Source organism: Empidonax traillii, unplaced genomic scaffold (genome assembly GCF_003031625.1).
Source record: "Empidonax traillii isolate 1590-97213 ecotype Southwest subspecies unplaced genomic scaffold, ASM303162v1 scaffold293:size840699, whole genome shotgun sequence".
NCBI lineage: Eukaryota > Metazoa > Chordata > Aves > Passeriformes > Tyrannidae > Empidonax > Empidonax traillii.
Window position 1 is genome coordinate 399005 of NW_020955486.1, and position 12634 is coordinate 411638.

Consider the following 12634-nt stretch of genomic DNA (forward strand, 5'->3'; position numbering starts at 1 on the left):
GTGTCTCATTTTCATGTGGGTAACAGGGCTGTTTGTGTTCACGTGCATCCCTGGACATGAGGAGCCATGTAACAAATGCCAGCCTTAGACATCAGAGCTGCATTTGGGAAGCTGCTGCGCTGGGTGGATGAGGATTGTTGCAACAGAAGTGTTCTGGAGGGCAGGAAAGGGTGAAGGAGGTTTCCCAGGTGTTGAAATATTCACCAGAGCATGGTCATCTCTTCTTCAGGTGGCTCAGTCACAGATGGGACCTGGCTTCTTGGAGGGCTTGGGGACCACACTCCACACGGTCTCTTTGTACCTCAGTTTTTGCCTCCCCAGCCTCAAACTGGTTCTAAAACTGTTTCAAGCCCACTTCAAGCCATTGGAACAGATAGAGAAGGGGCTTAGCTGTGGGTACATCCCCATGGGTTTTGTGCAGCAAAGCAGCTGACAGGGGTGACAGACCCCATGTGTGCCCCCATACATGGGAAAGGGCAGAAGATCACACATTTAGGAAAAAGCCCCAGGCAAGAGGATTTATTAATGCTCCATCCTCCAGTGTCAGTCGGAGTTTGTGCCTTATTTGACACCAGAGAACCCAACTTAAACCCTCCCAAATTCAGGGAGGTCAGCTTTCACCTCCCCACTGCAGAAAATCTGAGGATGAGCTTTAAAAAAATCCTGCTGTGCTGCTGCTGGGGAATTAAACCACTGCTTGCTGCAGTTCAAGGGTAATGGGTATTTTGTTGAGTATGTCACACTGCCAGTGCCCTGGGAGTAAGATATTCGAGATGCTACTGGTACAGTTTTTTGGAGGTGCTGTCACATGGGGCAGGGTTGGTCCTCTGGTCCAAGCGTACTCTGGGAAGCTTCTTTCCAGTCCCCCATCCATCCCAAACTTCTCTGTTTTCCTCTGCCATAAGGTTGGGTAGCAGCATATCCTTGCCTCCAGGGGATGTTGTGGGGATCAGTAAGCTACTGTCAGGGAGTGGCAAACGCACTGAATTGCCATAAAGATGCTGAAAGAATTGTAAAACTCTTGGAAAAAAATATCCTTATAAAACCAAAACAAGAGTCAACCCATTGGGATACAGCATTAAAATACACTGTCACGCAGCCCCAGCCTGGTTTTTCCCTTTTCTGCTTGCTCTCTTCCACTGGTTGCCACTGCTCCTGCTGTTTGAGACTGTGACGTGTGAAATGGGACAACTGCAGCACACACAAGCCTTGGATCTTGGACCATGTGTTTTCCTTCACAGAGCACCACCGGCACTTGAAACCTTGTCAGTGATGTGGTTTGCAAAAATAAATAAATAAAGGAGCGAATAAAAATGTCATATACATAAATATGCCACAATAAGTTTAGTCTTTGGATCAAAGTGCTCAAAACGACACAGCTTTGAAACAGAAAGGTAGGAATCAAAATTACACATCCCTGCGTATCAGCTCGGGTGCCAGCTGTTTAACTGAGGCGTACATGCTGTGGCTGATTAAATGAAAACATTTTAACAGCTGTCTAAAGAAGTAAAACCCTCTCCCCATCTTCCCAGGGCTGTCTCATGCACCATCCCCATGGGCTGCCTGGGAGAGCAGCCACTTGGCTCCATCCTGTACCTGCCCCGTTCCTGCTCATTGGCACTCGTGGGGGGGCACCGGGCATACAGGGCTGCTCTGGGATCATCCAAAGGACAAGAAATAAGATCCTTGGCAAGGTCTGAACCTCACTGGGTCCTGGTGCCGCTGACTGGCAAACCTGCATGTGGGCAAGAGCCCATGGGCAGCCTGGCTCTAATCCAGGCTATTCAGTGAGTTAAAAGTAATGCTGGCTGGTTCAGGGGCACAAAGTGGCTCAGCAGGTTGAGGGAAGAGGCATTGGTTTTTATATCCAGGCCAAACACAGCCTGACCTCCCCAGCAGGGAAGAGGCTTTACTGAGAAGAGAAAGCCTTAGGGAAGTGGTGGGTGGTCTCTGGTGGCTGCATCCCTGCCAGTCCGCAGAGCCAGCTGGGAGCCATTCTCCAGCCTGGGGCCAAGCAGCACTGTGTGGCTGCTAATTCCCTTCCTCTCTTCCCCTACCTCCCCAAAGCTGTGTGGGCACAACCAAACTACCTGTTTGGAGCAGATGATGTCCCTAGCCCATAGCCAAGCATTGCCTGGGAGGGTGGTTATTGGCTCCAGACAGCACCGTGAAGGCAGAACCATCTGTGGCCAGGCTGATGTCCTGTCCTGCTTCATTCCCTGGAGTAGGCATAGCCAAGAGGTGCTGACATGTGATGCTAGCCCAGGCTCTGGGAGAGATGTACTAAGTGGCTTCCCGGGGATCCCATGCCCTCAGCTACACCGGGAGGATGGTGACACACTTCTTGTAGTGCAGAAGTTGCCACAAGCCCCAACACTGGGTGCTAATGGTGTCCTCAGCAGGGCTGGCAGCAATGGCACCGTCTGGGCTGCACCAGCTGCCAACACTCCTTGACACCCCAACCGTGGGAGGTATTTCTGCAGCCTTCGTGAGCAGACAAGGGATTAACCTGGGCAGAGAGACAGGGACAAGACAGATCACTGCTCCACCAGTCCCAGCCCACCACTGACATCCACCTAGGGTCTGCCTGCCAATGGAAGCTGAAAGGAAGAGTGGTTTACACTGCAAACAGGAGGGAGGGTAACAGGGAACAGGCAGCCACCCCAGCTATCACAGGTGACCTGCATCCATTAGTAAGGGGATCCTAGCTGAGCCTCCTCTAGGGAGAGATGCCTCTTCTCTGTGAGGATGGGCCACCAGGAAAGGTTTGTGGGCATCTTTGCATAATGTATTAAAGTACAAGAAACTTGGGAGAGTTGCTATCAAGCACCAAGCGTATCCATTCACGGTCATTTCTAAAGACACTGCATTTTGAGAATGTATTCTTAAAGAATCTGTGTATCTAAAATGAAAAACAATCAGGAAAGAAATTTTATGACTCGGGATTGTAAAAACTAATTCAAAAGGTGATATCTTTTGTCTTTTTTTTTTTTACACAGCATCTGCTGTGTGTAAGAGTGTATGAGTGTGTTTGTGTGTGCCTGTGAGATGGAAGCTTTTATCATGCTAAGGTTTGCACAAACCCTCCTCATCTAACTCTTCTTTGGCCTGTGGCCTTTCATGCTGCTGCCTGCTGGCTGTTGCCACACGTGTCAATGCCAGGAGGCCCCCAAGAGTCACAACCATAAGCAGGGTGCACATAGGACATGGTTCATTCACTGATGCACATCCACAGGTTCTGCCCACAAAGTATGGCAAGAAACTGAATTGCTTTTCACTTTTTTAAAAGCTGCCATCACTACTGCCATGAAATGTTGTCATTGTCATAATATGATTCTTCCGTGGCTTTCCCTCCCCAGCTGACAGGGGCAAGTCTATATTTAACACCATGTTTTCAATGGTTTTGTTAAACACAGACAAAGCTATCTCCTTGTAAAATGCCCTCTCCAAAAAATGTACATTCTCAATGTTAAGTTTATCCCACCTACTTCCACAGCATACCCTCCAAAATAATGTGGTGATACAGGCAAGAGAAAAGCTATGAGTGAGAAGATGGGTAAGAAAGGGCTTTCCACCATGCAGTGAGTCTTTCTCAAATCCAGCAGGCCACAGACACCCCGAGAGGACTCCATCCCCAAATGCCACATGCAAAAGGACAAACCAAATAGAGGCCAGCCATGTGCAGGGCAGCGAGTGATATGTCCTGTATGCTCCTTGTGAAAATAACTATGGGCACATCTGCAAGTACAATTCCACATCAACCTCAGGCTGTCTGGTGGCTCTTCATGCCTCAGGCTTTTGCCCACCCAGAGTGGTCGTTTTGCTCATTGTGCTGAGGGCATTTTTCTCTTCCTTTGCCCAGAGAGCACCAGGGACCAGTACAGTGGTGGTGGCTCTAGGACAGGTCTCATGTTGCTGGCAACGACCCTGCAATGTGCAGAAGGTGTGTCCAGCCCTCTCTCATGGTGGGGGCAGGGCAGTAAGCACCCACACTGCACCGATGGGGCCCTCTCCAGGCTCACTGCCCAAGAGCTGAGGAGGGTTGAATGTGGCCATGTGCCTGCTTATACATCACGCTCCTGGCAAACATTCCCACGGGTGTCAGCGTGTCTCTGGGACCAAGCAGGGAGCTAAATACCCGTTTGACACAGGCTGTGCAAATGGCCAGTTCGAGTCTCTACTCAGGAAGGGGGGCGATGTCGGGCTGCTGATACTTGCACCAGTCCCCTCTCCACAACCCCCTCTGCCCGGGCCCTTGACCCACTTTGTGGGTTCCGAGGGCAAAGAGGCCTTTCTGATGGGTGCTGAGTCCCCTCCCGAATTGCCAGCGCCCTCCCCACCGCGGTCCGGGCACCCCACACCAGAGCCTCGGGGCGAGCGCTGCGGGTCTCCGTGTCTTATCCCTGCGGGGCACCAGCCCTGTCGCACGCCTGTCACCACCGCCTCCTCCCCGTTATTTACATCCGTCTTTAGCAGTCTAATTACCCGCTTTATTGCTTTCGCCCGGGGGAAGCCCGGGGATGGCGGCGCAGGGGAGGACCCTCCCCACCAGCCCCCGCTCTGCTCCGCACCGCCCGGGGGAAGGGGGAGGACACAGACCTCAGAAGGGGCTGCCCCCTCAAGCACCTGGTACTAGCAGGATTTCGGGCGGGGAGGGGCAGAGCAGGGCTCGGGAGACGACCGCGACGCCCTCCGAGGGGGCCGGAGGGCGCTGCCCCCCAGCCCGCCCTCGAGAGGCGGCTCCGGCGTGGTGCACCAACGGAGGGGGAAAAAAAGCGACAGGATAGATGGATTTTCAGATGAGCAGCAGAGGTAATTTATTGGCCTTTATGCTCTTCTGATGGAGTGGGGGAGAGGCGGCGGAATCGTGTCTGCACATCATTAAACGGGTTTACTCCCCCTCAGCCAAAAGAGGTTCCCCCCCGCGTCCCCGCTCCATCACGAAGGTTCGTCGCGGGCCAGGGCCCAGGCCACGGGGAGGGACCACCGCGCCGGGGGTGCTGCTCCCACAGCCCCGGGGGGAGCCCCAACCTCTCCCTGATCATCCAGGTTGTCCGCGACGCGCTCGCTCTTCCAAACTCATCTAAATTACATCAATAACAGAGCGCACTCTTTAATGAGCTCTCAACTTTAAAGACTTGAAGGATATTAACAAGCCGCTTGACAAATGGTGCTTAGAAGCACATTAAAGACGCTGCTAATGGAGCGCATAATGACGGCTAATTTTCGATCAGATATAAATTAGAGCCCCAACAGTTATTTGCCTTAAGGACTTTATGTAAATGATCCTGTTCTGTATAAACGGGGAGGCGAGCCCAGCCCAGCCCCGCCGCGCCGGAGAGCGGTGCCGCAGCCCGACGGGGCGCGCAGCCCCCCCGCCCCACCGCCGCGCAAACTGCGCGGGGCTGCGCGGGCGTACCGTGCCCGCTCAGCTGTCCCCCGCACCGCGGGCGGCCGGGTGTCCTGGGAGGGAAAATAAGAAGGAGGAGGCCCAAGGCTCGTCCCACTCTGAGGCTGGTCGCAGGGGGAGGGGACAGTGCCCAGCGCCCGCGGGGTCCCGGCCCGCCCTGGCCGAGCAGCGCTGCCCCCGCGGAGGGCTGGGGCAGGGGCAGGGGCAGGGGCAGGAGCTCATCTGCCGAACCGCATCCCGCGCACACACACACGCGCTCCCAGGGCTGTCCCACCTGCCGCCCGGAGCGCTGCGACCGCCTCTTTTCTTCCTTCGTTGTTTTGGTTCGGGGGGGTGCGGCGAGTTTTGGGGCAGGTTTTCGGGTTGTTTCTTTGGTTTGTTTTTTGGGGGGTTGGTTTTGGTTTTGTTTTTTTCTATTTCTTGCCTTTTTTTTTTTTTCAACAAGTGCCTTCTGGGGGGCCCGGCCCCGGGCCAGGAAAGGCGTGACCTACTCCGCGCAGAGGCCGCCACTCCAGACCGCCCACCCCCAGCCCTGCCCATCCCCCGGGATGCTCCCGCATGGAAGAGCCATGTCAGCAGGTCAGCAACGCCCCTGCCGTGGGAAGGGGGTCCCGGCTGTCTGGGGGAACCCGCGGATTTTCCTTGGGGATTTTTCGGTTGTGATTCATGTTCTATCCCCCACCTGCCCGCCCCACTGACTCGCGGGGTGTCCTCCTCTTCCCTCCAAAACCCTCGTTTACCTTTGCGGGGCGCGCTGAGCCGCCCCTATGCCGCTATCCCCTCCTGCGCCGCCGAGCTCCCTCCGCCGGCAGGGCTCGGGGGTCTCACCTGCCAAAACAACAATAACAATAAAAGAGGGAGGGAAACGTTGAAACGTTGTCCCCTCGTCCTTTCCGACCCGGTTACCGCGCCGGGACATCAAACCAACCGGGCTACCCTGAGAATTGGCGGCTGCTGGGGTCTGCCCCGAGAGAGGATTTGGGAAGCAAAAAACGACGACTCGCCCTCGTCTTTAGCAGTGCAGGGGGCGGGAAGGGGCACGGGGATTGGGCGGGCGCGGAGGGCCCCGCCGGGAGCCGTACTCACCCGGGCGGCCCCGGGGCTGCGCCTCCTGCTCCGCGCTCGCCGCCCCGATCCATCGATTTGTTCCTGGAAAAACGCGGCGCATTCTTATAGCAGCTACGAGCAATTAATATTGCATTAACCCTATTAAAAAAAAAAAAAAAAAAAAAAAAAAAAAAAAAAAAAAAAAAAAAAAAAAAAAAAAAAAAAAAAAAAAAAAAAAAAAAAAAAAAAAAAAAAAAAAAAAAAAAAAAAAAAAAAAAAGGGAAAGGGAAAAACCCGCACCCTGGCAAAACCATCTATTATTAATGCGAGGGTAATTGGAGACCCGAGACGTGAGTGTGTGCGTGTCGTGGGGCAAGGCAGGCAAACACAGGCGTGACAGTGTGGCGGGAAGGAAGGGGAGCCGAGGGTGGCTAATATTTAATTTCAGGTCTGTGGTTTTCTAATTCGAGATTAAAAGCAGTCACGTCTTTGAAGCCAGACACTTGGTGTAAATGTACAGTTAAAATATTCTATTCCACAGTCCCCAGACAGAGCTCTGCTACTCCCAGGCTTCATTAAATTTTAATTATCATCCCAGACTGGAGCAAGGAAAGAGGGGGAAGACTGTCCACCTAATTGCAATTGATAAAGGCAAAGAAGCCGAGATATTTTTCCTCGCCGTGCACGCACAGCAGTTGTTTTTGTTGTTATTGTTGTTTTAATGCAGGCAAAGCCCGGCGAGTGCAGCGTGAGCGTCTCCACCTATAGATCTGCTGTTTACAAAAGATGCACGTGAAGGAAAGTCGGGAAGTAATGCTGTAGATGGGTGTTGAGGGGGAAGGAGGGGGGTATATTAGCTCTTGGAGAATCTGGCGAAAGATCAACGAAAGATACAGGAACCCTCATTAGAGCTCGTCAGCTTATTGTCTCCCAAAACAAAGCCCGACAGTGCCTCAGCCTCTCCCTGCCCGGGCAGTGGAGGGGCTGCCCTGGCGCCCACCCCTGTTCTCTCGGATCCCAGCACCTCTGCACCCCCACATGCCACATGACCCCCCGTCTCTTCGTGCCTTTTCGTTTGTTAATAATGTGCCAACATGGGACAGGCAGGTACTGGAAGAAGTGGAGTAATTGCCCCAGGTTTTGAATTTGGGAAACTAGAGAGCGATCTATCTCCGGGCAGTAAAAGGTAAAAAATAAAACCCGCCGCGTTTGCTTTCTAAGCAGCTTCCTATTATCACATCGCCACTTAATTTTATTTCCATTCTCTCCAAGTTAAATAGAAAGCCGAGCTCACAGGGGAGCTGCCATGTGCCTACAGACTGGGGATGTCAAGCAGAGAGACTCACTGTGCAAAGTTAATTTCAATTCCCGAGGAGGATTTCACATTCTCGCTCGCTCTGACCCACAGTAATTAGCTGAGATAACTAATGATTACTTACTTATTCCTTGTAATTATCTGGATTTAATAATTCGCTGTGTAATTTATTAATTCACTCGTAATAGCCTTTAAGTGAATGGCTCATTTAAGAGGGCGAAGCGGCGGTTCAGGGGCTGTTCGCCTCTTGCTGCCTGTGCCTACTGACGCTCTTGGGGGGCTCTCTGCTGCTTTCAAGGGTCTTACTGGCCCCTGCCCCCGCCGGGCTGGCTCACCCCGGCCCCCGATACGCAGCTTTCCTGCTTCTTTCTGCCCCACCTCCCCTCTTTAGAACGACCCCCGCGGAGGTTGCGCGGCAGCCCAGCCCACGGGGAGGGGGCAGGGTGGGGGGCTCGGCGGGGCGCGCAGGGGTGCGCAGGAGGACAGCGCCATCCCGTCGCAAAAAAGCTGGCAGCCCCGGCCGCGGCTGGACGCTGCGCGCCCGCGGGAGCCCTGAGGGCCCGCGGGGCTGAACCGCAACGCTGCGGTGGCAACGACAGCGACAAGGGCCGGCCCGGGACCGCGGGGAGGGTGGGAGTCTTGTGGATACCGACGGCGACACAGCGCCTGTGCCTGCCGGATCCTGGGACACGAGGCCCTGCCTCCGCGCCCGCGGAGCCGGCGGCCCCGTCGGCGTGCCCGGGCGGCTTTGAAGATGCAGCTGGAGCTGGTGGCTGGGCGGAAAAATGAATATTTAATAGCGGCTCGTGTATGATCTCCCTCCCCACCCTCACCCACCGCCGTCGGTTGTTGTTTTGTTTTGTTTTCCGTCTTTTGTGAGCGCCATGCGGGGAAATTACTCTTTTCTTCCCTTTTTTTATTTATTTATTTATTTATTTATTTATTTTCGCGCGTAGTGCGTGCGTGGCACCTTTGCCTCTTTGCGCTGGGAGGCAGAGCGGCTGAGAGAGTGGGAGCTCTGCCGGGGCACCCCCACACACCCCGGTCCGCCCCCTCCCCACTCACAATCGCAGCCTCTCACCCGCGGGGCTCAGAGCTGAGCTGTCCGTGGTGCTGTCTCCACACCACCGGCGCTCCCCGGGCCGCCCCCAACCCCGGGCCGCCCCACTGCGGTGTCCGGGGGCACAACCTCCCCCTGGCCGGAGGCGGCGTTGAGCTCGGGCAGATGCTGGCGGTGGAAAGCAAGAAGCAGCCAAACGCCCCTTTCCTTTTTTTTTCTTTTTTTCTTTTTTTTTTTCCCCAATAAAACGTTAAAATCCTTTTTTCTTTTTCTTTTTTTTTTTTTTTTTAATGAAAGACAATTTAACAACATTTAAAAATAACTTAGTACATTACTAGGATAAATAAACCTCCTGTTAACAAAGCAAAACAAAAAAACCTCAAACAAAACCCAGCGAAATCATGTACAGAACTTAAGACTTCAAACAGTCTCGGATAGAACAGCGATACAGCGAAATCTGTAAGAATATATCTATATGTGCGTCAACGCCAATGAAATATTTACAACACGTACAGGTACCCAACCGAGCACCCTCAGTTTATTGTCGTTGTTCCAAAAAGAAATGTACCAAACCAGTTGTGAATTTACAAGCAGTGCAGCCTCGCTCGCTCGCTCCCCTTTCCTACAATTTTTAATTTGGCTTTTCTACAAACAGACTTCCAAAAAGGGACTTTTCTCCGTGGAAAAGTATTGCGATTAAAGGTAATAAATAACCGACCGACTAAATAAATAAATAAATAAATAAGCAATCGGATAGATAAATAAATAACCGAAGCGGTCTGAATGCCTTCGCGGTACAGCTTTGAAATCGAGAAAGATGGATATTGTGCTGGCAAGAAACCCGAAGCAACGATCCCCCCGCCCCACGCTGTCACCTACGCGGCCACGTCCTTTCTCGCTTCGGGAGCAGCGTGTGGTGGGGACAATATGGGAATCCCCATTAAATATGTAACGCTGTAAACAAATACCTCGGACAGTGAATCAGGCTACACAAATAATGCAGAACATCTACTATAGGGTGCCGACGCCGTACGAATAGGAATACTCGCCAGAGAAATACCTTAGGTTCAGGTGGCAATTTACAGATGGCCAAAAGGGACGTTCAGAAGAAAAGCTCACGTTCATAAATCCTACCAACACAAAATATTTGATTCTCACTAACAATTTTTTTTTTTACTTTTATCAAGACTTAGATTAAAGAGGTGTAATTAATTAGAATGAGCACAAAATGAAGTTGCTAGAGAGATAAATTAATAATTTACAAGGGGTTGTTTGGCAGTAATCTAATAATAGCTTTTGAAGACCAGTGAACACAGCAGGATCAGCTCTTTCCCTAAGCATTATAACTTCAGAGAAGGAAAAGGATAATAACCACAGTAAAAATATATATATATTTATATATTTATAATACGCAGTGTAAATGCAGAAAAACCTGCCATCTTTTTTTTTTTTTTACCATTATTATTATTATTTAAATCAAAATACTTTTGAGACGTCTCTCGCGGCGCGAAGCCTCAACTCTAGATTCAAGTTTGGGTCCCGGGAAAGCCATGACATCGTGGCTACCCTGCTGCCACCCGGGCGAGGTCTGTTAGGAATAAAAACCAGCGGTACTTGCCGGGGCGGGTCCGGACGCTGCTCCGCGGGGAAGTTCCCCCCGAAAGTTGGGCGCGGGGCGGGCGGTGGGGTGGGCTGGTGTTGTTTGTTTGGTTTGTTGGTTTTTTGTTTGGGGTTTTTTCCTCCTTTCCTTTTAGCTGTTGTTGTTGTTGTTTAATTAATTTTTTGTTGATGACGGTGATGCTGATGCTGTCGATGCTCCTCCGCGGCCAGCTCAGATGCCCGCCGAGTACTTCATGCGCTTCTGCTTCTGGCGCTGGTTGCAGAACCAGACGCGGACCACGTTCTTCTTGAGGTCCAGTTTTTCGGCAATGGCGGCGATCTTCTCGGAGGAGGGCCGGGGCTGGAGGGCGAAATAGGCCTCCAGCGACCGCTTCTCTGGGGCGGCGATGGAGGTCCGCTTGCGCTTCTTCTCGGCGCCGCTGAAGAGCTCGGGCTTGGCCAGCTTCTCGCGGTGGGACTTCTCGGCCTCCTCCAGCCACGCCTGCAGGATGGGTTTGAGGGCGATCATGTTGTTGTGGGAGAGGGTGAGGGACTCGAAGCGGCAGATGGTGCTCTGGCTGAGGGAGCCCACCCCGGGGATCTTCAGGTTGGCCAGCGCCGAGCCCACGTCGGCCTGGGTCACCCCCAGCTTGATGCGGCGCTGCTTGAAGCGCTCGGCGAAGGCCTCCAAGTCGCGGGGGTCGGCGTCCACGTCGCTCATGCAGCCCATGTGGGCCGGCAGCCCGTGGGCGTGGGCCATGCCCAGCGCCGCCGGGTGCATGGGGTTCATGCTGGCCATGTGCGGAGCGTGGCCCGGCGTGGAGACCACGGCGCCGTCGGGGGCCGCCATGGCCCCCAGCGCCAGCCCCGGCGTCAGGTGCTCCAAGAGTTCCCCCTCCAGCGCCTGGTGGGGCTGGTGGTGGTGATGGTGGTGATGGTGGTGATGGTGGTGGGTGCCCGACAGGGCGGACGGGTGGGAGATGGGCACGGAGGAGGAGGAGGCGGCCGAGGTGCAGGGAATGGTGTTCATGGTGTGGTACGTAGCGTCCGGCTTGAAGGGGCTGTGGTGCGGCGGGTGGTGGTGGTGGCTCTTGCTCGGGGAGACGATGTCCACCGCTGCCAGGGCTTCGGCGCGGGCCAGCAGGCTCTCGTCCAGACCGCCGAATATATTGCTCTGCAATTGCAAATAGAAGGCACACATAACGCTCAGCAGGGAATTCGCCTCCCCGCGCACTCCGCCGTGCCACTAAAACCTTCCCAGCATGTTAAAAGAGAAATCCTGGAGAAGGGAGGGGGGGTGGGGGGGAGGAGAGGAGAAGAGGGAGCGAGCGGGGCGAGGGAGCGGGCGCGGCGCGCAGCCGCTCGCACAGAGGAGCCGCGGCAGGCGGGCGGGCGGACGGACGGACGGACGGACACACACGCACCAGCCGCACGCAGCATCCCAGGTCATAAAAATTAATACGAGCGGCAAGAGCCGCCGCATGCATAAGTTGGGCTAGAGCCCGGCGGCGCCGGGTGATTTGCTGCACGGCCATGAAAAAATCATCAGGCGGATCCGGGGGGCCGCCGAGGGGCTCCCCTTAAAGCGGGGCGGCGGGCGGCGGGCACCTACCGGAGGGGCGGGCAGGCAGGCCCGCCGCATCGCCTCCGCGCCGCCGCCGCTGCCGGAGCCCGAGCCGGAGCCGGAGCCGCCGCTGCCGCCAGGGCCGGAGCCGGAGCCGCGTCCGGCGGAGCCGCCGGTGCCGGTGCTGCTGGGGGAGCTGGCGGCGGGGGCGGCGGCGCCGGCGGAGGGGCAGGGTGAGGCGCTGTGCAGGGCCGAGTACTTGGTTTCGTGGAGGCCGCCGCCGCTACCGCCGCCGTGGGGGAGGCCGAAAGGCTGCTTGCTGCTCAGGGACATCATCATCGTGCTCGCCGCGGCCCGGCCCGCCGGCAGCCGGCCGCCGGAGGAGGGCAGGGGCGTGGGGCCGGGGGCCCGGACCCCCCGGAAAAGGCACAGGAGCCCTGCGCCCCCACCCTCCGAAAAATTAAAAAAAAAAAAAAAAATTAAAAACAAATTCCCACTCGGCCCCCCGCCCCAGTCAGCTCCCCGAGTCCCGCCGGGCTCTGGCAAGCCGGGGATGTGCGGGGGATGCGCGGGATGCCTCCCGCCCGGCCGCCCTCCACCCGGGCGCTCGCCGCCGTCCGCCTCCGCTCCGGCGCCGGC

At 55.0% G+C, this 12634-nt stretch overlaps 1 protein-coding gene across 2 annotated transcripts; it reads right to left on the reverse strand.

Moving 5' to 3' along the window:
- Positions 1-10631: 10631 nt before the first annotated feature.
- Positions 10632-12334, reverse strand: POU4F2 (POU class 4 homeobox 2). Of its 2 annotated transcripts, XM_027890648.1 has the most exons (3): positions 12243-12331; positions 12048-12092; positions 10632-11615 (listed from the first exon to the last, which is right to left on the reverse strand). In XM_027890648.1, exons 1-3 carry the CDS (start codon positions 12329-12331, stop codon positions 10664-10666), a joined length of 1086 nt encoding a protein of 361 aa, XP_027746449.1. In that variant the 3' UTR covers positions 10632-10663. The 2 variants fall into 2 exon arrangements, with proteins under 2 accessions (XP_027746449.1, XP_027746448.1); XM_027890647.1 differs by having other exon boundaries at positions 10632-11605; positions 12044-12334.
- Between the last annotated feature and the right edge of the window lie 300 nt (positions 12335-12634).

Excerpts from the sequence above, each read along its gene's own strand:
- POU4F2 (XM_027890647.1), bottom strand. The coding sequence starts at position 12,334 with ATGATGATGTCCCTGAGCAGCAAGCAGCCTTTCGGCCTCCCCCACGGC. Across the intron at positions 11,606-12,043 it reads CCTGCCTGCCCGCCCCTCCG|AGCAATATATTCGGCGGTCT; the intron begins GTAGGTGCCCGC and ends TTGCAATTGCAG.